The sequence below is a fragment of the Pelmatolapia mariae genome, linkage group LG18 (genome assembly GCF_036321145.2).
Source record: "Pelmatolapia mariae isolate MD_Pm_ZW linkage group LG18, Pm_UMD_F_2, whole genome shotgun sequence".
NCBI lineage: Eukaryota > Metazoa > Chordata > Actinopteri > Cichliformes > Cichlidae > Pelmatolapia > Pelmatolapia mariae.
The window spans coordinates 30,273,403-30,297,392 of NC_086243.1; the positions used below are offsets into that span (position 1 = coordinate 30,273,403).

Genomic DNA, 23,990 nt, shown 5'->3' on the forward strand with positions numbered 1-23,990 from the left:
CAGAAAGTGAGGACAGTGAGCTTTCAGGGAGTGACAGTGAAGTAGAGGAGTGGATGCCTGAATGAGGTTTGAGGGACACTTAGGAGCTCAGGGGTCAGGGGTCAGTTGGTAAAGTAACTGTGTCTGTGTGTGTGTTAGTGCCCACATAGCAAGCAGGTCTGGCCAGGATCTGGTATCAAGTCGGCACTTTGAGTAATCTGGGAGAGTAGAAAAGCGCTATATAAAAATCAGTCCATTCACTGTCTGAACAGTTTCGGTATGTTACTTTTGCACTGTTTTGCATGTTCCGGCACATGTTGTTATTGCATGGCCTGATTAAGGTACACATTATGCTGACATCTGGGGCCAGAGCTGAAACTGTTCTGGGCCAGCACAGGGCCTACTTTATGGGGACAAATTGCAAGGTAAATCATTCAATTTTAGGGTGAAGGCTTGAGTCAGGGTTAGGATAAGGTTCAGGCAGGGACTTGTGATGGGTAGAGTCAGGATAAGTCTCCAGGAAATTAATGTAAGTTAATGTAATGTCCACAAAAGTGATGGAAACACAACGTGTGTGTGCGCGCGCGCGTGCATAGGGTTAGGGTCAAATGTTGGATGCATTTTGGTGTTTTATTGTTTTGTGAAATGTTTACATTGTTTATTTGTTGTTTATTTATTCATTCATCCTTGTTGTACTAATACAACTTATTATAGAATAACTTGGCATTTTACTGCCCTTGTTGCACAGTGTTGCCTTGAAGCAACAAACCAATATCTGTTTGGGGGGGGCAGGGTGTCAAATTTTATGATTGATATACTATTAGGGACCCTAAAGCTCCCCCAAAATAGGGAGAAATATTTTTTTCCCCAAAAATTAAAAAGTCATCCAGTAGAGGGTTAAAACAAGATCTAGAGTGTGATTAAAGTGGTGGGTGGGTTCTTTTCCATTTTGAGAGAAGCCAGTTGAGTCTAATAACAGATTAAATGCCATGTTGAGGCTGTCATTTTTAGCATCTACATGGATGTTAAAATCACCCACAATAATTATTTTATCTGAGCTGAGCACTAAATCAGATAAAAAGTCTGAGAAATCAGAGAGAAACTCTGTGTAAGGCCCAGGTGGACGATATATGATAACAAGTAAGACTGGTTTCTGAGTTTCATAGCTGGGGTGGACAAGGCTAAGCATCAGGCTTTCAAATGAATTAAAAGTCTGTCTTGGTCTTTCGTTAATTAATAGACTGGTGTGAAAAATTGCTGCCACACCGCCCCCTCGGCCTGTGCTTCGAGGTTTCTGGTAGTTAGAATGACTCGGGGGTGTTGATTCATTTAAACTAACATAATCATCCGGCTGCAACCAGGTTTCTGTAAGGCAGAGTAAATCGATTTGTTGATCAATTATTAAGTCATGTACTAACAGAGACTTGGAAGAGAGAGACCTAATATTTAATAATCCACATTTCACTGTTTTACTCTTTGGTTCAGATGTGGATACTGTATTGTTCTCTCTTTTTGATTTTTTATGTTTAAGTAGTTTATTGCTGGTTTTTAGTGTGTTTTTTGTCTTTTTGGGAGCTGACACAGTCTCAATGGAGATGGGTTTTTGGGGGGGTAGCAGGAGGAGAGAAGCTGCAGAGAGGCGTGTAAGACTGCGACTCTGCTTCCTGGTCCCAACTCTGGATAGTCATATTTTGGGGGGTTTAATGAATTTGTCCATATTTCTAGAAATGAGAGCTGCTCCATCCAAAGTGGGATGGATGCCATCTCTCCTAACAAGACCAGGTTTCCTCCAGAAGGTTTGCCAATTATCTATGAAGCCCACATCGTTTCTGGGACACCACTCAGACAGCCAGCAATTTAAGGAGAACATGCGGCTAAACATGTCACTCCTGGTCTGATTGGGGAGGGGACCAGAGTCCGACATTGTTTTGGCAAAGTTACACACCGATTCAATATTGATTTTAGTGACCTCCGATTGGCGTAACCGGGTGTCATTACTGCCGACGTTACTGTATTTACGTTTACCCTTAGCCAGCAGTTTTAAATTTCCTTCAATGTCACCTGCTCTGGCCCCTGGAAGACAATTGACTATGGTTGCCGGTGTCTCTAGCTTCACATGTCTGAGAACAGAATCACCAATTTACCAGAGTTTGACCCCCGGCGGGTGTGTCGCCGAGTGGGGAAAAACGGTTAGACACATGAACAGGTTGGTGGTGTACCTGGGGCTTCTGTTTAAGACTATGCTTCCTCCTCACCATCACCCAGCCGCCCTCTTTCCCCAGCTGCTTGGGGTCTGCCGGGGAACAGCTAGCGGGGCCTAAGCTATCTTCGGCTGCACCAGCTACAGGGGCCTGGCTAGCTACTGGTGAATGAAGGGTGCGAGAGTCTCCAATTCAGTAATCCTGGCCTCCAGAGCTGCAAATATGCTACATTTGTTACAGGTATCATTACTGCTAAAGGAGGCCGAGGAGTAACACAATGAGCAGGAAAGTGCAGGAGGGTCAGGTGAAGTAGCCATGGTGCTAACGAGTCGGCTACGAGCTAAGCTAAGCTAGCGAAACAGTACAGAGACAGTGAGTGAATACTTTGGCTATAAATTAGGTAATGAGTACACAGAAAGGGTGCTTCGGATGAAGCATGTGAAGATTATACTATAAAAAAAGAATGTATTTAAAAGTTTTTAATTAAATTGCTAAGCAGATAAGCTACTCAGACAGTGCCACCAAGAGTCAGGAGTCAAATGACACTCCAAGTAGCTACATAGCTGTTGCGGCAATCTTTGGTCCTTATTTGCCACTTCTGCAGGACATAAAGTTTCTGACTCTTGCTTTTCTTGGATCACCTGTATGCCTATGGGTAGCAAAAAAATAAAAAAGAGGCGAATTCAGTCACTTTATTTTAAAACTGTGTATATACTGTATATTCTGTGTGTATTTATTATGTCACTCTTATTGTCTGTTTATGCTCTGTCCTTATCTTCAACGTCATGCTGCTCTGTTGTATCTTAATTGCCCCTTGGGGATAAATAAAGTCTTTCTGATTCTGAATCTGAATGTCAAAAAGGAAAACAGTTATTTACTCCACACAAAGCCGAAAACTACAAAACAAAAATCTACAGTAGAAGCTCCATTTACATCTTTATGATACTACATCTAAAACAGCTACAAAGGGTGACTTTCAGAAAACTGTTGATCCACGTCCTGCTTGATTGCTTACCCTTTCATCAACACATGGTGGCCTAATACACACCGCTTTACAACACCTAACAATACTTTATGACAACACAATATATTAACAAAGCAGAATAAATTTATGGAGCGCAGTATATTACGTTCTAACATAAAATAATCAAGATTATACCTAGAAACAGAAATTAAAGATCATAACAAAATACTTAAATATGGGCACATGTATTAGAGTAAAATATTGGCCTGAATTGTCTAAGCTCTAATACATAGGAAAGGATCAGGGTCACTATTTATGATGACTTAGACCAATAACGCGTGTTAGATCGTCAGCTGTGTACTTGTTTAGTATGCTTCTGTACAGTTAGGGTCACCATCCCAGCATCATTAGTAACATATTTTCATTCAGATTTTAAAACATAATTAGAAAAATTTGATTTGAAATAAATAAGTGAAAATGTCACATTGTTACAGTCTTAATACCAATATGATTCTTCATAGCTGCTGCTTTGAAATACTGAACGTTAAATTTTACCTCATTAAAGATAATAATCCACAGTGGCACACTGTCAGGATAACTCTGACTATAAAATCACTGAATTGATCTGAATCATTTTTTTTAAATGTGCTGTGAATAAATGCTGCGAAGGTGGTGAGATGGACTCGTGCTCTTTGTGACTCTGGCAGCTCTTCTGAGGAAACACCACCGTTTCTCCACACCATCACCATCTGTGAGCAAACACTGCTGCTCTGACAGCATGTAGAAAATCACAGACAGAGGTGAAGAATATTACTACTGTTAAACATTAGAGCTCAAGTTTGGATCATTTAGATCTAAATACCTCAAACTCGCTGTTAATTTCAGGAATCCAGTAAACAGACAGGAGATTAGAGGCCAGGTTGGTGTTCAAAGTAATGTTTTGGTTTTGTCATTCTTTGTTTGTTTTTGTAAACATTGTGGACCAATCTGCATTTGTTGTTGCTAAATTTAAATATTTGTTACTATTTAATGATCATAATCTCATTTGAACATAGGTTTGATTTAGTGGAGGCAGTTGTTCCCATGCATCATTCTGTAAGTGTGAGAATGAACTAAGATTAGAAAATGTCAAAATATAAAATGTGATTTATTTTTATTCATTACAGCATCCTAAACTTTGCTGAACTTTTTGAAATATAAAATGAACTCGCTGAGTGTTGACTGTCAAATTTCAAAGCTCAAAGTAAAGTTAAAGTTTAACTGGGTCAGACTTGTTACTGCATGCTGTAATCAAACATACCACACCCTGCATCACCTGAATGGCTCTTGGTCGCTCTGTAAGGATATTTCTTTAGTGCCTCCCTTCACAGATGTGTCTGTATCAGGATGGGTCTAAACAACATGGTGTAAATGCAGTTGCTGGTGAGCCTCATTTCCTGTAGGAGGTGAACAAGAGCAGAGATCTGTTTCCCTTCAGAGCACAGAGGTTGTTTCTGTTCAGAGAAAGTCAAACTGTCTGACAGTCACTGAGAGACGGTGAAACAGCACAGCACATGAATCAAATGGACCAAACAAAATTCTGCTGTTCAGTCTGTTTGGATCTACTGAAGGATCCGGTGACTATTCCCTGTGGACACAGCTACTGCATGAACTGTATTAAAAGCTTCTGGGATGAAGAGGAAAACAAGAAAATCTACAGCTGCCCTCAGTGCAGACAGACTTTCACAGCGAGGCCTGTCCTGGTGAAAAACACCATGTTAGCAGATTTAGTGGAGGAGCTGAAGAAGACTGGACTCCAAGCTGCTCCTGCTGATCACTGCTATGCTGGACCTGAAGATGTGGCCTGTGATGTCTGCACTGGAAGAAAAATAAAAGCCTTCAAGTCCTGTTTAGTCTGTCTGGCATCTTACTGTGAGAAACACCTTCAGACTCATTATGATTCACCTACATTAAAGAAACACAAGCTGGTGGAGCCCTCCAAGAAGCTCCAGGAGAACATCTGCTCTCATCATGATGAGGTGATGAAGATGTTCTGCCGTACTGATCAGCAGAGTATCTGTTATCTCTGCCCTGTGGATGAACATAAAGGCCACGACACAGTCTCAGCTGCAGCAGAAAGGACTGAGAGGCAGAGAGAGCTGGAGGTGAGTCGACAAAACATCCAGCAGAGAATCCAGGACAGAGAGAAAGATGTGAAGCTGCTTCAACAGGAGGTGGAGGCCATCAATCAGTCTGCTGATCAAACAGTGGAGCACAGTGAGAAGATCTTCACTGAGCTGATCCATCTCATGCAGAAAAGAAGCTCTGATGTGAAGCAGCAGATCAGATCCCAGCAGGAAACTGAAGTGAGTCGAGTCAAAGAGCTTGAGGAGAAGCTGGAGCAGGAGATCACTGAGCTGAAGAGGAAAGATGCTGAGCTGAAGCAGCTCTCACACACAGAGGATCACATCCAGTTTCTACACAACTACCCCTCACTGTCAGCACTCAGTGAGTCTACAGACTCATCCAGCATCAATATCCGTCCTCTGAGCTACTTTGAGGATGTGACAGCAGCTGTGTCAGAGGTCAGAGATAAACTACAGGACATTCTGAGAGAGGAATGGACAAACATCTCACTGACAGTCACTGAAGTGGATGTTTTACTGTCAGATCCACCAGAGCCAAAGACCAGAGCTGAATTCTTAAAATATTCATGTGAAATCACACTGGATCCAAAAACAGCAAACAAACAGCTGTTATTATCAGAGAGGAACAGAAAAGCAAAAGTAATGACACAACAACAGTCTTATTCTGATCATCCAGACAGATTCACTGAGATGTGGCAGGTCCTGAGTAGAGAGAGTCTGACTGGACGTTGTTACTGGGAGGTGGCGTGGAGAGGGGGGGGAGTTTATGTAGCAGTCGCATACAAGAATATCAGCAGAAAAGGAGGGGGTAAAGAATGTGTATTTGGACGTAATGACAAATCTTGGTCATTGGATTGTAACAAAAACAGTTACACATTTCGGCACAACAACATTAAAACTCGTGTCTCAGGTCCTCGTTCCTCCAGAGTAGGAGTGTACCTGGATCACAGAGCAGGTATTTTGTCCTTCTACAGCGTCTCTGAAACCATGACTCTCCTCCACAGAGTCCAGACCACATTCACTCAGCCGCTCTATGCTGGACTTTGGGTTTGGCGACATGGAGACTCTGCTGAATTGATGAAAATGAGATAGACTGAAGTCTTTCATATTGTGGGTTTAAATCTGTATTTTAGTTTCATTTTATTTTCTCTCCATCATTTCTGCACAGAGATCAGCTGTCAGTCAAACATTATGGGTGGTACCTCCACATCTTCTAGTTGTTCTCTTGATGTTTCTGAGTTTTTAAAGGAGATCTTTCCTGTGACTGTTTATGGAGGCTATCACTGCTCATCATCATTTTGATTTACTAAAATATTTCTCCACATGAAAATGTAAACTTCTCTATCCTCTAAATGTTTCTGGAATATTTGTATTGAAAAATGTCGACATTTCTCTTTATGAGTATGGCAGACCATGTGTGTGTGTTTGTGTTTGTTTTTGTCAAAATCATCAAACAAATGAGGAAAAACTGTGATTTTAATGAATGAATTCATATATTGTGTTGATGTTTTATTGTGTGAATAAACTGGAAGGTTTAACTATAAATCAAACTTTGAACAAAGTCTTTTCTTCTGTCTTCATTCCAGGATCTCACTCAAATCTGATGCAGAAAATATGAAACTAATCTGAGAGAATAACTGAAGCAGTTTTCCTCCTGAAGCATCACAAAGTTCAGAGTTCATGTTTAGAGCAGAAGATTCAGCAGTCGCTCTGTGACCTTTCAACTTTCTTCACTAAAACAGCTTCATTACAGAGAAACAAGTCACATTTTCTTCATGTTCTTAAGTCCTTTCAGATGTTTGTAATGGTCCTTGAATGCAGCATCAGTGTTACAGGTTGTGACTCCTGTGAACAAACTGACACAGTGTGATATTACACATATTTTAATCTGTCTTTACTGATGATGTTGAAGCTGCTGAAGGCTCAGTGAAGTTTTGTCTTCCTGCAGGTTAACAAGTGAAATCTGAAAGTGATGCACAACACAAGAGGGCGCCTTCATCCTGCTAACAGGGATGTAGAGGAGGTTAAAGCACCTCAGCTCAGTTTGTCCACATGTTTTACATTCTGACATGTTTTTAGGCTGAATAAAGCCTTTATCATAAAGTGCATTGTGTCATAGATCATGGTAAACTGGATCAAAGCATCATTAGTTCGTCACTTATTTAGTTTGCACTGAAATTATCACTCAAATATTTCATCAGCAGCTCATCAGCTTTGTATAATGTAGTGTTTATGGGCTGCATTTAAACTACAGTATTACACTTGTTCACAACAAATCATTTCAAATGAAGTCTATTACAGTTTAACAACTAGTTGATGAGTACAGTGAAACAGTCATGGTGACCACAGAACAGCTGAAGACTGAACTGAGGTGAGGATGACACTCAGTGTTTAAAAGGTCACTTTCTGTTGTGTTCAAAGATTTCCTTCAGATATGGTCTTTAATCAGTAAAGCCAGTGATACAGCAGTGTCATTAGCTGTGTTATTGGCACCAGGCTGTGTTTATGTATGTATTTAATTCTGTCTGAGGATGTCTTCAGCATGAAATGATCATTTGCTCAGCTGCTGTGTCTCATCTCTTATCAGACATTGGTTGGAACAGAGTTTTGTTGCTGACCATCTGACAAGAGGCTGAAGAAAAGCTTCAGGCTTCATTTGGACACTACGTTGGACAGAAGTCTCCACAGAAATGACTCAGAAACACAAATATTATTAATGAAAGTCCAAATTTCAAAAAGGGGTCATACATGATCCTGAGAAATGTCCTTGAACATTTGAACATGAGTCAGAGGGTTGTCAGGTTTCTACACTGCATCGTGGCATCAAGCCTGAGATGTCTGTGTGAACAAGTATGGAGGACACAAATGCACAGACGGAGTCGAGCTGTTTACTGCTGATGAGGAAGGAAAATAGTCTGTTGGATATTAAAGCAGCATTTATTAGAGTAAGAACAGATACTTGTGTCCTTCATTTGATCCCCGTCAATTTACAGAAGACTTAAGGACCCTTTGACTTCTAACATACAGCTGCATGTTTACAATTTAAAGACATATAATCAGACTTATTACTGTTACTTTCTGAAAAAGACTCACATAAAGCAGATTTATCACAAGCAAACATCAAGACACATCCTTCATGGCTTAAAGTTGCAGTGGGACTCTTTCGCCATCTGGTGGTTGTAACAGTTATGACAACTGTTCCTGCATATATGTCCCTCCTCAGTGTGAAGAAGACTGGACTCCAAGCTGCTCCTGCTGATCACTGCGTGTTCCTCCTGTGTCTAAAATCTATTTCCATTATGAATCAGGAAACTGTTTGCATCAATCATAAAGGCAATAAAATACGTCACACACTAAGAAATAGCAAAAAGGAATTGTGGATTTCAAGGAGATTTTTTTCCCTCTTTTTTTGAAATCATAAGAATACAAACTAATGCAAGACTGTCATGTTTTCATACGTTTGTAGAGACACTGTTCTGTTGTATTCTAGGACATCAGTCACTTTTTTATTGCATCATAAGCACCCATGACCTCCTTTTAGTCTTTGTTTTTTTTTTTGTTTATTTTCAGAGTTCAGGAGACGTTCTTATGGGATTTCCACAGTGTACAAGTGCTGTTTAAAGTACAAAGTAGATTTAGTCACTGCAGGAAAATAATGCCTCAATCTGATATATTGTCTTCTATGACAAACTGAAACTGATGCATCAAAGTGTAAGCAGCATTTTCCTGTCACAGCTGGTCTAGATGGGACTGATCTGATCTCCTTTATGTACAGGTAGATATCCAGTGGGTTTGCTAAGGGTCACAGATGAGGGGCTGTGTGAGATGTTTAATGGGAAAGGAAATAAAACCATTGTTCCAGACCTGTAGCTAAGATACTCGAGTATCTTCAAATATGAAGCTGAGTATTACTTCCATACTTTCCTCCACTGCTGATGACCTTGTTACCTGCTGCTCCCTGTTAATGATCAGCCTCAGTTCTGATAGTAAACTGTTGGCTCTCGTTCTGTCAGGTTGTTGCTCAGTGACGTCTTGTTTTCATTTTCCTTCTTCTTCAAATGTGTCTTCCTTTAACTCTTTGCTTTTGTTTCTGCTTCAAACACCAAATGATACACGTGCTGCACCTCTGATGGTTTGTCAGAGAGCAGAACAATTTACATTACAGAGAATATTTTACAAATGAACAAACTTTAAATGCATCATGTGTGTTTCATCATTGGCTGTTTTATAGTTGTGACTCTTTGATTTGCTGTGTTGCTCTTAAGCAATATACACTTACAGTAAGTTACTTTCAGAGTATACCACACATTGAGTACATTTGTTTACGTGAATTATCACTCTCACTATTCAGATCATGTTTTTCCTCTAAAGTGTGCTCACTGGTTTTTCCAGCTGCTGTGAGATGTTTATGCCTGACTGTAAAGATAGAAATAAACACAGATGGAAACACTGAGTCAGAGTGTTGCTGCTGGTTAGTCAGTATATTAACAGAACATGGTTCATAAAACTGCTCCTACAACTGTTTTTGAATCATCTTTAAAGACACTTATCTTTATTTTCGGTCTTTGTGGTTTAGGACTTTATAATGAAGTAGTTTCTTAATTCAAAGGTAATTTAACTTAAACTTATTTTTCCTATTTTAATACTTAAATAGTTAATAATTAACTTTTTGTTCATTTTGTCTAAATTCTGGGGAAAGAAAAAAGTTTTTATTTGTTTAAGATTCAATGAAATCGTATTTTTACATAGTGGAAGATGTTATTGACCTGAAAAAACACTACAGGTATAAATGGAAACTACAGTTTATTTCTGTTATTTCCTGTGATCGTGTTTGTACACTCGCTCATGATAACTGTTCATTCAGCTGCTGTTTTTGTCTGCTGGACATCTTTAGCTTTCAGTAAGGATGCATTCATAGATCAGCACATCTTTTTGAACCACATTTCTTATGAGACTCAGAGTTTACATTTTGGAAATGTGGTGAGACCTGGGGTAGAAAGAGACTGAAGCCAGCTTCAACCTCGGCAGTTTTGTGTGTCAAAGTCAAGTCAAAGTTAGCGTGTTTGTCAAGGACCATACACAGGAATTTGAAACTGTAATCCTCCCATGGCCCCCAGTGTACACTAAAACAATATAAAGATAAAAAGATAAAAATAAAATAAAAGTCTTATGTACAACACAATGCAATACTATACAATTATTTAAACAGCAGTGTTCAATACAATCATAGTGATTGTGCACAAGTTCCTGTGCAAGTGGGGGTGGGGGGTTCAGAGGAAAGAGGTGAATGCAGGTCTGGAGTTCGTGTGTGAGAGCAGGGAGTGAATTCAGCATCCTGACAGCCTGATGGATGAAGCTGTCTCTCAGTCTGCTGGTTCTGGCCCGAAGGCTGTTCAGTCTCCTTCCTGATGGCAGCAAACTGAAGAAGCTGTTGGACGGATGAGTGGAGTTACCTGTAATGCAGAGGGCTTTCCAGGTGAGGCGGGTGCAGTAGATGTCCTGGAGGGGGGGAAGAGAAGTACCCATGATCCTCTCCGCTGCTCTCACTACCTGTTGTAACTTTTTCCAGCAGGACCCAGTGCAGGAGCCATACCACACAGTGATGCAGCTGGTGAGGATACTCTCAACAGTGCCTCTGTGCTCTGTGCTCATAATGGGGGTTGAGGCTTTTGCTCTCCTCAGTTTGCGGAGGACGTAGAGTCGCTGTTGGGCTTTACTGACCAGTGATGCTGTGTTTTTTGACCAGGAGAGATCTTCTGAGATGTGCACACCCAGGAACTTGGTGCTGCTGCTTACCCTCTCCACAGCAGCACCATTGATGGTTAGTGGGGTGTGCAGGGTTTGAGTTCTCCTGAAGTCTATGAAGATCTCCTTAGTCTTCTCCACATTCAGGGACAGGTTGTTGTTGCTGCACCACTCGGACAGATAGTAAACTTCACACCTGTAGTAGGTCTCATCGTTGTTGCTGATGTGACCTACCACAGTTGTGTCGTCTGCAAACTTAATGAAAAGGTTGGAGCTGTGTGGTGGTGTGCAGTCGTGGTTCAGCAGAGTGAAGAGAAGGGGGCTCAACACACATCCTTGGGGAGCGCCGTACTCAGTGTTCTTGTGCTGGAGGTGTTGCTGCCGACCCGTACTGTCTGCTGTCTTCCTGTCAGGTAATCCAGCAGCCAGTTACAGCCAGGTGCTGATCCCCAGCACATCCAGTTTGTGAATGAGTTGCTGGGGAATGATGGTGTTGAATGCTGAACTGAAGTCTATGAACAGCATTCTAACATATGAGTCTCTAGTGTCCTGATGGGCCAGGGCTGAGTGAAGGGCGTTTAAAACTGCTTCATAATGATGGAGGTGAGTGCAACTGGATGGTAGTAATGAAAGCAGGAGGGAGATGACTTCTTCGGTACAGGAATGATGGTGGAGGCTTTGAGGCATGTGGGAACAACAGCCTGGCTCAGTGATGTGTTAAAGATTTCTATGAAGACATCTGTGAGTTCTGCAGCACAGTTCTTCAGTGCTCATCCCGGGATGTTGTCAGGACCTGGGGCTTTGAGTGATCCTAGCAAGGGATCTCCACACAGTGTCTGGGGATAGTGTCACCACCCGATTGTTGGGGGGGTCTTCTGTGCGGGGGTGAAGGTCTGTGCCTCAAAGTGAGCGAAGAATTTGTTTAGCTCATCCGGTAAAGACATGAAACCAACAACGGTCTGTGGAGTGGGCTTGTAGTCTGTGATGGTCTGTATTCCTCGTCACAGCCTCCGAGTGTCTCAGCCGTCGCTGAAGCTTTGTGAAATCCTCCTGGAGTACTGCCTTTAGCGAGACCTCTGTCTGCTCGAAAACATGTTAGTCGGTCGAGTTGAATGTCACTGTCGGGAATGTTATTGTTAAGCCAAGTTTCCACAAAGATGAAGACACAACACTCTGTCACTGTCACCGAAGTAAGCGTACGTGGTTAACACAGTCGCACAAACACCTAAAACTGATCAAAATTTAAAACAGCATATTAAACATAAATATGTGCCAGTTACCAGAACTTATATGTGGTTTCACTGAGGTTTATTTATGCTCAGTTTCTCAATACTGGCATGTTGAAAATAAATTAAAATAAATATGTTTAAGTTAACCAGTATAATGAATCAGAAAATAGAGTAACAGTGATTTTAATAACAGACCTTACCAAGAGTCTGACCGTGGTGTGTGTGTGTGTGTGGTGCAGGATGAGGGTGTAATGAAGGTATGGTTAAGTAGTGAAGATATGACATTGGTTATTTTAATATTGATATTAAAGGAAAGGGCACTCATACAAAAGTTTGTTATGTTTTATTGATTATTTGGCTTTAGGTTTTGCTTGTGGGCAGTTTTTCAGCTGCTACTGTCTGTCTAGGAAAATAAATTTCAATTAGTATGGGAAGCTGGTGGAAAACAATATTTTTACACTTGCCTTTTGGATAAGATTGTCTTAGCTGTGGTTTCTCTTGATGGTGTGCCAGCCAAAAGGGTCTCCAGACAGCTTTAGTGCCCTTTTAAAGTTCCTGGTGGTACCAAGTGATTAAAGAGAGGACTGAATAGACATATTAGTTTATTGTAGATTGTAGTAAGGTGGCTACGGAAGTGTAGAGCTGCCACCCGGGCAAAAGAAAAATATAGCTATATCACGTTATAACATGAAAACTTTATTATTCTAACAGTATAATTATCACATTCATACAAAATAATATTTATATTGTAAGAACGTGAAATATGTTTTGTAATAACGTGATATTATATTGTACAAACATGAAAAGTATATTGTTAGAACAATAAAGTTCACATTATAACGTGATATAGCTCTATTTTTCTTTTGACTGGGTGGCAGCTCTACGCTTCCGTACTTCACCAAGTGGGAAATATTTTATTTAATAGTTGTAATTATGGTTTTTATGTCTACAGCATTGATTTGATATTAATAATAATTATTAGATAAGAAATGTGTGTGTGGTTTAGTTTCGTATGTAACCACAGATAGCGGTATGGCTTCAGGGCAAATTAGCAGCAGTCTATAAAGAGCTGCCAGTTAAACAAGGAAGGTTTATTCATCTAAATGATTTATTATTGAAATAGACATAACATAACTTTTTCACCCCCCCCCCCCCCCCCCCCCCCCAAAAGAAAAATGTACAAAGCACCACATCAGCCTGATATCACACTGAACTGTCACATGACATCAAACACAAGCTCTGCAGAGTGGGTGATCATAATGAAGCAGTTCATTTTTTAAGCTGCAGATTCAAGCTGCTCTTCATAGTTTTGTCCACCAGATGTCACCAAAGAGGTTTGTGTTGAAAAGCTTTGAGTAATGAACCATTTTTTCAATGCAAGCTTCAGAAAGCTTCATTTGGACGTCAGAGGCCGTCTGATGTTAAACACGTGCCATGGGTTGTTGTCCTGTGGTTTCTTGATGTTTTTACTATTAAAATATATAATCTTATAATCAATCTCATAGGTTGTGAGTATGCTTGTGCTGTGGGGTCCCTGCTTCCACCTGATTAAGTAATTAACCAGCAGTCAGGTACGTTTATATCCTCCTGAGAACCAGCCTATTCATTTATGTCCTCTGTAATAAACATTTGTTTTTGGTCTCTATCTTTTGACTTATTTGAGCTATCGTAATAAGTCTCAATGTACTAAATAGAGGAGATCCTGTCTTTCCATTGATAGCTCATGTGTTTGGGTGGCCTCTTTTAGCTCCAAAGAGGAAGGAAAAAAACATTCAATGGGAAGATTAATTTTTCCTCGATCATCAGGAAGATATATCATATACTATAACTTCTATAATTATAAGTATGTGTATCATATTTTAGATCTGGGAGCAGAGCAGCTGATGAACTGGTTTTTATTTAGGAACAGGCAGAGCGTCCTCTCTTCCTGGCTCCATGTCTATAATTATGTCGCACACTGATTCACTCTCTCTCGCACAAAATCACCAAAACACAGCACAAATCCCACCAATGATTCAATTCCTTATAAATCATTGAATCAGGTACTGAAGCAGTGACGTGCTGAATGAAGCTTCAGACGTCATTGATCACGTGACTCTGTTCAGACAAACCGAGCCTCAGCACAGCGTTTCTGAAGCAGTGTGTTGATTTTTTTGACACACGTGCCGGAGCTTCAGCTTCAAACGGGCCGTCACCATCAGAGTTGCTGGAACCATGTCCCACTACTGGGCTACTCTGTTTTATTCTGTGTTATGTTTTTGAATGTGAATTTTCTGTGTTAAGAATAAGAAAGAAAATGTAATTAAGTGATTTTAAAGTTTGTGTTAAATCTTGTAAATCAGAGAGAGAGAGAGAGAGAGAGAGAGAGAGAGAGAGAGAGATGAGGTGTGGGTGGACATCAGATGATTAAATGTCAACAACTTGATGTGACATCCAGTGAGGGAAGGGGGGAGAAAGGGTGAGCAGGTATAAAAGTGAGGTGAAGAAGAGATTCGGGGTTCTTCCCTTTTGTCCTCTGTGGGATGAGCAGTTCAGAAGTTTGGATCTAAGAGGTTCACAGTTAAAACTCCAGCAGAGACGCTAAAAGGAGAACCACAGTCCAACCTGTGAATGTTTTTAACCCTTTGTGAAACAACAAAGGCATAAATATGATCATATAAATATTATCTACTGGGTCAGACTCACAGGATCAGGGATTAGAACTCCTTTTATCAGAGAGATGAAATCTACTTCCTGTACAGGGTTTTTTTGTGGGCCTACCGATCGACAGAAACTAGAGTCAATAAAAAAACTGGACATTGGCTCAATGTGTGTGTGGCACAGGGAAACAAGGACTGAGCGCTGTGTAGTCCCACATAAAGTCAGACACCTGGTCACCCGAGGTGGACCATGGCATGGTCTATATGGAGGATACAGACACTGCTGAAAACATGACTCTGTCTGGTTTAGATGATAAAATGTCTTTACTTTAGGAGGCTGTGGCTCAGAGTACATTCACATAATGCCTTTGAATAAATGTAAAAAGCTTGTTTTTCTCCTGCTTTGATTTCTTTGTCCAGGTAGAAATTCTGCTTTTTGCCTCTAAAATCTGAAACAGTTTGAAACAAAGTTTGGCGCTCTAATCCTCTCTGTGTTTGTCCTTTGGTCAGATGGTGATATTGAATGAAATATTCCAGTATTCAGTAGCTCAGCAGCTTTGTAACATGTGGTTTTGCACACTGTTCAAACCTCAGATGTTTGTGTAAACAAGTGTGGAGGACACAAACTCACGGGGGGAGGAAGGACATTTACTGTTGATGTGTCTGACATTTAGTCTCCATGAGTTCTCATAAGACTGAAGAACTCTGTGATCTCTAACATGCAGCTGTATGTTTTGAAATGATGTGTCTCATTCTCTGGACTTTACTAGACAACGAGTGAAGAACATATAACGAATATCATCTTTAAAGTGATGAATAATAACTCTGCCTCTGTGTCTTCATAAAAAGATCGTACTTCTGAAAGGTCAGAGGGCAGCATCCACTCTGGTTTTACACAGTTTTGCAGGTTTAGCTCTTCTGAAGTTCAGCACCTGCTTTTTCAACCAATCAGAAGCCAGTATTGTAGAGAGTTCATATTTCTTTTCATGCAATTGAATAATTGTGAATGTTTAGGTGAATATTTATATTTAGAGTATTTTCTCGATCAGTGTCTTCAGTCCTGACCCTGAGTGTGTACATTTAAAAATAAAGTGATATAACTTCTTTTACATTACTGTGAACTTCTTGTACAGTTTGACAGCTGATTGTTGTCGTGTTTGTCGTCATATGAAGATCGTTTCCTAAAGAGGACTGAACAGTCATTTAGCCTCTGGCTCCATCCATCAATCTGATGTTTGCTGTATAATCTGTGCTGCTAATAGTGTAATGGAACATGTAATTTGTACATATAATTTCATATGTAATTATGATGATCTTTACACATTAAGATTTTCAATGAAACGATAAACAAAGACCAAGAAAACTGAGTTAAACTCCTGAGTCTACTATATATTTGCACCATGAATAAATGAATTGTTTGCTCCAGTAATAAATAATCAAATACATCAAATTATCATCAATTATTTAAATAAAAAGAACCATCGCACCAAACAAAACAACAATTCAACAGACAGTTCTATAAAACTGTGGATGATTCAAAGTGCTGCTATAACTGCACAACAAAACTGCAGTGAGAAAAGCTTTGGATGTTCAGTTTAGTTATAATGACAGTTAAACAACTAAAATACTCGATTAAGTAGGTGAGACAAAGTTACATTTACTGGATCAGTTTAAGACCAAAATACATTTGAATGAATTACTGACATGGACACTTTGTGAAAAATTACTAAACAGTTCAGGCAAAATTTTACTAAAACCTTGAATTAAACTTGAAAGTTTTCATTTAGAATCACATCTTGATGTTTTGATTTAAACTCCACTGTGACTGTGTACACAGGAAAAACTACAAAATAATGTTTGTTTGTTTGTTTTTGTAAACACTGTGGACAGATCTGCATTTGTTATTGCTAAATTTAAATATTTGTTACTATTTAATGATCATAATCTCATTTGAACATAGGTTTGATTTAGTGGAGGCAGTTGTTCCCATGCATCATTCTGTAAGTGTGAGAATGAACTAAGATTAGAAAATGTCAAAATATAAAGTGTCGTTTATTTTTGTTCATCACAGCATCCTAAACTTTGCTGAACTTAACTGGGTCAGACTTGTTACTGCATGTTGTAATCAAACATACCACACCCTGCATCATGTGATTGGCTCTTAGTCACACTGTAAGGATGTTTCTTTAGTGCCTCCCTTCACAGATGTGTCTGTATCAGGATGGGTCTAAACAACATGGTGTAAATGCAGTTGCTGGTGAGCCTCATTTCCTGTAGGAGGTGAACAAGAGCAGAGATCTGTTTCCCTTCAGAGCACAGAGGTTGTTTCTGTTCAGAGAAAGTGAAACTGTCTGACAGTCACTGAGAGACGGTGAAACGGCACAGCACATGAATCAAATGGACCAAACAAAATTCTGCTGTTCAATCTGTTTGGATCTACTGAAGGATCCGGTGACTATTCCCTGTGGACACAGCTACTGCATGAACTGTATTAAAAGCTTCTGGGATGAAGAGGAAAAGAAGAAAATCTACAGCTGCCCTCAGTGCAGACAGACTTTCACAGCGAGGCCTGTCCTGGTGAAAAACACCATGTTAGCAGATTTAGTGGAGGAGCTGAAGAAGACTGGACTCCAAGCTGCTCCTGCTGATCACTGCTATGCTGGACCTGAAGATGTGGCCTGTGATGTCTGCACTGGAAGAAAAATGAAAGCCTTCAAGTCCTGTTTAGTCTGTCTGGCATCTTACTGTGAGAAACACCTTCAGACTCATTATGATTCACCTACATTCAAGAAACACAAGCTGGTGGAGCCCTCCAAGAAGCTCCAGGAGAACATCTGCTCTCATCATGATGAGGTGATGAAGATGTTCTGCCGTACTGATCAGCAGAGTATCTGTTATCTCTGCCCTGTGGATGAACATAAAGGCCACGACACAGTCTCAGCTGCAGCAGAAAGGACTGAGAGGCAGAGAGAGCTGGAGGTGAGTCGACAAAACATCCAGCAGAGAATCCAGGACAGAGAGAAAGATGTGAAGCTGCTTCAACAGGAGGTGGAGGCCATCAATCAGTCTGCTGATCAAACAGTGGAGCACAGTGAGAAGATCTTCACTGAGCTGATCCATCTCATCCAGAAAAGAAGCTCTGATGTGAAGCAGCAGATCAGATCCCAGCAGGAAACTGAAGTGAGTCGAGTCAAAGAGCTTGAGGAGAAGCTGGAGCAGGAGATCACTGAGCTGAAGAGGAAAGATGCTGAGCTGAAGCAGCTCTCACACACAGAGGATCACATCCAGTTTCTACACAACTACACCTCACTGTCAGCACTCAGTGAGTCTACAGACTCATCCAGCATCAATATCTGTCCTCTGAGCTACTTTGAGGATGTGACAGCAGCTGTGTCAGAGGTCAGAGATAAACTACAGGACATTCTGAGAGAGGAATGGACAAACATCTCACTGACAGTCACTGAAGTGGATGTTTTACTGTCAGATCCACCAGAGCCAAAGACCAGAGCTGGATTCTTAAAATATTCATGTGAAATCACACTGGATCCAAACACAGCAAACAAACAGCTGTTATTATCAGAGGGGAACAGAAAAGCAACATATGTGAATCAAAAACAGTCTTATTCTGATCATCCAGACAGATTCACTGTATATGATCAGGTCCTGAGTAGAGAGAGTCTGACTGGACGTTGTTACTGGGAGGTGGCGTGGAGAGGGGGAGGAGTTTATGTAGCAGTCGCATACAAGAATATCAGCAGAAAAGGATGGGGTAATGAATGTATATTTGGACATAATGACAAATCTTGGGGACTACATTGTAACAACAACAGTTATACATTTCGGTACAACAACATCCAAACTCCTGTCTCAGGTCCTCGTTCCTCCAGAGTAGGAGTGTACCTGGATCACAGAGCAGGTATTTTGTCCTTCTACAGCGTCTCTGAAACCATGACTCTCCTCCACAGAGTCCAGACCACATTCACTCAGCCGCTCTATGCTGGACTTTGGGTTCAGTATTATGGAGACACTGCTGAGTTGATTAAAGTGAAATAGACTGAAGTCTTTCATATTGTGGGTTTAAATCTGTATTTTAGTTTCATTTTATTTTCTCTCCATCATTTCTGCACAGAGATCAGCTGTCAGTCAAACATTATGGGTGGTACCTCCACATCTTCTAGTTGTTCTCTTGATGTTTCTGAGTTTTTAAAGGAGATCTTTCCTGTGACTGTTTATGGAGGCTATCACTGCTCATCATCATTTTGATTTACTAAAATATTTCTCCACATGAAAATGTAAACTTCTCTATCCTCTAAATGTTTCTGGAATATTTGTATTGAAAAATGTCGACATTTCTCTTTATGAGTATGGCAGACCATGTGTGTGTGTTTGTGTTTGTTTTTGTCAAAATCATCAAACAAATGAGGAAAAACTGTGATTTTAATGAATGAATTCATATATTGTGTTGATGTTTTATTGTGTGAATAAACTGGAAGGTTTAACTATAAATCAAACTTTGAACAAAGTCTTTTCTTCTGTCTTCATTCCAGGATCTCACTCAAATCTGATGCAGAAAATATGAAACTAATCTGAGAGAATAACTGAAGCAGTTTTCCTCCTGAAGCATCACAAAGTTCAGAGTTCATGTTTAGAGCAGAAGCTTCAGCAGTCGCTCTGTGACCTTTCAACTTTCTTCACTAAAACAGCTTCATTACAGAGAAACAAGTCACATTTTCTTCATGTTCTTAAGTCCTTTCAGATGTTTGTAATGGTCCTTGAATGCAGCATCAGTGTTGCAGGTTTAAAAGGTCACTTTCTGTTGTGTTCAAAGATTTCCTTCAGATATGGTCTTTAATCAGTAAAGCCAGTGATACAGCAGTGTCATTAGCTGTGTAATTGGCACCAGGCTGTGTTTATGTATGTATTTAATTCTGTCTGAGGATGTCTTCAGCATGAAATGATCATTTGCTCAGCTGCTGTGTCTCATCTCTTATCAGACATTGGTTGGAACAGAGTTTTGTTGCTGACCATCTGACAAGAGGCTGAAGAAAAGCTTCAGGCTTCATTTGGACACTACGTTGGACAGAAGTCTCCACAAAAATGACTCAGAAACACAAATATTATTAATGAAAGTCCAAATTTCAAAAAGGGGTCATACATGATCCTGAGAAATGTCCTTGAACATTTGAACATGAGTCAGAGGGTTGTCAGGTTTCTACACTGCATCGTGGCATCAAGCCTGAGATGTCTGTGTGAACAAGTATGGAGGACACAAATGCACAGACGGAGTCGAGCTGTTTACTGCTGATGAGGAAGGAAAATAGTCTGTTGGATATTAAAGCAGCATTTATTAGAGCAAGAACAGATACTTGTGTCCTTCATTTGATCCCCGTCAATTTACAAAAGACTTAAGGACCCTTTGACTTCTAACAAGCAGCTGCATGTTTACAATTTGATTATTTATTTATTTCTATCAAAGCGAGACTTTACTGATTAAAGACATATAATCAGACATATTACTGTTACTTTCTGAAAAAGACTCACATAAAGCAGATTTATCACAAGCAAACATCAAGACACATCCTTCATGGCTTAAAGTTGCAGTGGGACTCTTTCGCCATCTGGTGGTTGTAACAGTTATGACAACTGTTCCTGCATATATGTCCCTCCTCAGTGTGAAGAAGACTGGACTCCAAGCTGCTCCTGCTGATCACTGCGTGCTCCTCCTGTGTCTAAAATCTATTTCCATTATGAATCAGGAAACTGTTTGCACCAATCATAAAGCCAATAAAATACGTCACACACTAAGAAATAACAAAAAGGAATTGTGGATTTCAAGGAGATTTTTCCCTCGTTTTTTGAAATCGTAAGAATACAAACTAATGCAAGACTGTCATGTTTTCATAAGTTTGTAGAGACACTGTTCTGTTGTATTCTAGGACATCAGTCACTTTTTAAATGCATGCTACTCCTCCTCTTCATCATCATCATCATCAGCACCCATGACCTCCTTTTAGTCTTTGTTTTGTTATTTTTCAGAGTTCAGGAGACGTTCTTATGGGATTTCCACAGTGTACAAGTACTGTTTAGACCCTTTACCTAAAAGAAAAGAGTAAAGTACAAAGTAGATTTACTCACTGCAGGAAAATAATGCCTCAATCTGATATATTGTCTTATATGACAAACTGAAACTGATGCATCAAAGTGTAAGCAGCATTTTCCTGTTACAGCTGGTCTAGATGGAACTGATCTGATCTCCTTTATGTACAGGTAGATATCCAGTGGGTTTGCTAAGGGTCACAGATGAGGGGCTGTGTGTGATGTTTAATGGGAAAGGAAATAAAACCATTGTTCCAGACCTGCAGCTAAGATACTCGAGTATCTTCAAATATGAAGCTGAGTATTACTTCCATACTTTCCTCCACTGCTGATGACCTTGTTACCTGCTGCTCCCTGTTAATGATCAGCCTCAGTTCTGATAGTAAACTGTTGGCTCTCGTTCTGTCAGGTTGTTGCTCAGTGACGTCTTGTTTTCATTTTCCTTCTTCTTCAAATGTGTCTTCCTTTAACTCTTTGCTTTTGTTTCTGCTTCAAACACCAAATGATACACGTGCTGCACCTCTGATGGTTTGTCAGAGAGCAGAACAATTTACATTACAGAGAATATTTTAAAGTTGAACATAAACTTTAAATGCATCATGTGTTTCTCATCACTGGCTGACTTGTCCGTGTTTTTTGAAAGGTGATAGTTGTGTATAGGCAGTGGCGGTCCTAGCCTGTTTGGCGCCCCGGGCGAACACGCCCTCTGCCCCCCCCCCCCCCCCCCCCACACACACACACACACGCACGCACACACACATATATGACCCTATATATGAAGAGAGAGAGAGTATGCATAGTATGCAAACGGCTACCAAACAGACATAATTCGTCATACAATGAGAACAGGACAAATCAACAATTGACACTGACTAATTAATATTATATTATTGTATATATTGTTTGGAGTTTAGTCTCTTACTGTTACTATTTTTACCATTTCTTCTTGGAGGAACTGTAACCCACATAATTTCCTTAGGGATTAAGAAAGTATTCTGATTCTTAATGTTTTAGGATACATGACCTGCCATTATCCAATGACACATCTGCTTACCTGTATCTTTTGCTCGTTTCTCCTTGTAGGAGCCATAATTAAATGTATTGAATTTTAATGATCACTGGGTTTTCATTTGTTTGGTTGCTATGGTGATGTGTAACGGGAGTCACGTGGGTGCTAGCGGTGACATTAAGAGGGCGTTGTCAGTCTGTCTTTCACTGGTTTGATTTTGACAGAGAGGAGGGCTGGGTAGCCGTAGTTTTTGTTGACCGCAGCACAACGAGTTTCCCCTTGTTGCATTAGAGCTGTGATGTTTTAAGAGTTTGAATCGCGAGCCGATCACATTGCTCTGTAAACTTTTCAAGCACTTTAATAAACAAGCAAGCAATTCCACCTCTCGCATTATTGCGTGAAGTTGACAGCGCGTCAGACAAATAGGCAGGCTCCATCCCCGGCCTCTAGCGACTGTGGAAGTCGCTACACTCCTCCTCTTCTTTTCTCTTTTTTTTAAACTTTAAAAACGGGTTGTGTGTGAGACTTTAAATCAACAAAATATAAAATATACATTTTAAATTGTTATTGATCCCTTTACCCCTGGTCCTAAAGTGTATATTTATTTTCTTACTCTTAAATATTTATTGTTTGTTTACTTGCACTGCTGTAACTGGAGCCTCGTCGTCTCGTCTCTCTATATACTGGACTGTATGTAGCGGAGATGACAATAAAGTTTACTTTGACTTCATTGTTTGCCATTTTTGCAAACGATTCCCTTATCGATTTATCGAATGACGTCACCACGTTGCGGAGCGTCATTTACCTGGCAGGAAACATGGCGCCTAAGCGGCTCAAACGCTAAAAAGTTTGGTTATACTTTACGAGAACGGATGACAACGGGGCAACTTGCAATACTTGTAAAGTAGATATTTCATTTAAAGGAGGAAACACTACGAATATGCAAAAGCATTTGCTCACAAAACACGCGATGACCTCAAATGAACGTCGTGTTTTTAATTCCGCTCCGGACTCGTGAATCTCAACCCAGCAGCAGCGGTAACGTTTGCACGTCCTCTCCCATTAATGCGGCAGGTAAATAATCAACTAACAGTGCATATTATGTTAGCACGATCTGCCTTATTACAAAACCTGCCGTTACTGTGCATTTAGGTGACCATGATGAGACAGACAGACAGAGTCTGGCTGGCTCAGATGCTGGCAGTTCGCGCTGCAGTCTACCGTTAGCGTCTCCTTTCAGGCCAGGATAGACGACTGTCACCAAGCAGTGACTAAGTTTGTGGTCAAAGGCTTGCACCCATTTGGCCCGATTTTCGGTAAGTGAATGTGTTTAATTGTAGGCAGGGACATTACTGGATATTCTTGTGTAATTGCTACAGAATAATTTATGTTATACTTTGTTATTGCTACAGAAGAATATTTATTTTATTATTTTACATTTACAATTTTTTTTCCTGGGGACCCTGTGACACCCCATTGAAGAGCTGTAGGCTGTGGATCTCTTAAGATCTCACTGTTGGGTTTGTAAGGCCATGCTAGGAACAACTTTTATTACAGAGAACATTTTAAAACTCAACATAAACTTAAAATGAACTATATGTAACACATTATTGGCTACTTTAACTGTGTTTTAGGATCTCTGTCTTCCTGTATTATCTGTACTTCAAGGACTGTGTATATGAAGAAGGACTTGAGCCTGTTAATCATCTGTGGATGTGAAAACCCTCAATTTCAATCTGAATGTCAGAAATTGTTTAATTCCAATGAAATATACATTTTATAAGTTGAGTCTTTCTTGTGCTATGCAACACAGTGCATGTACATATGTGTACAATTTGTGAAGTCATCAGCAGAGATGGGCAGGGGTGCTGAGTCCACGCATGGATTATGTCATCATCCATAGTGACACTTGGGCAGAGCATGTGCAGAAAGTGGCTGCAGTCCTGGAGTCTCTGAAGCAGGCGATGCTCACGGACAACCTGAAGAAATGTGCTGTTGAATG

At 40.3% G+C, this 23,990-nt stretch overlaps 2 protein-coding genes across 2 annotated transcripts; both read left to right on the top strand.

The window, feature by feature from the left end:
* The first annotated feature begins 4,697 nt into the window (after window positions 1–4,697).
* On the top strand, window positions 4,698–6,362 carry LOC134617015 (tripartite motif-containing protein 16-like). Its single transcript, XM_063462156.2, has one exon. The coding sequence runs from the start codon at window positions 4,698–4,700 to the stop codon at window positions 6,360–6,362; it is 1,665 nt and encodes a 554-aa protein (XP_063318226.1).
* Window positions 6,363–17,271: 10,909 nt separating this feature from the next.
* LOC134616886 (tripartite motif-containing protein 16-like) lies at window positions 17,272–18,936 on the top strand. Its single transcript, XM_063461950.2, has one exon. The coding sequence runs from the start codon at window positions 17,272–17,274 to the stop codon at window positions 18,934–18,936; it is 1,665 nt and encodes a 554-aa protein (XP_063318020.1).
* The last annotated feature ends 5,054 nt before the right edge of the window (window positions 18,937–23,990 follow it).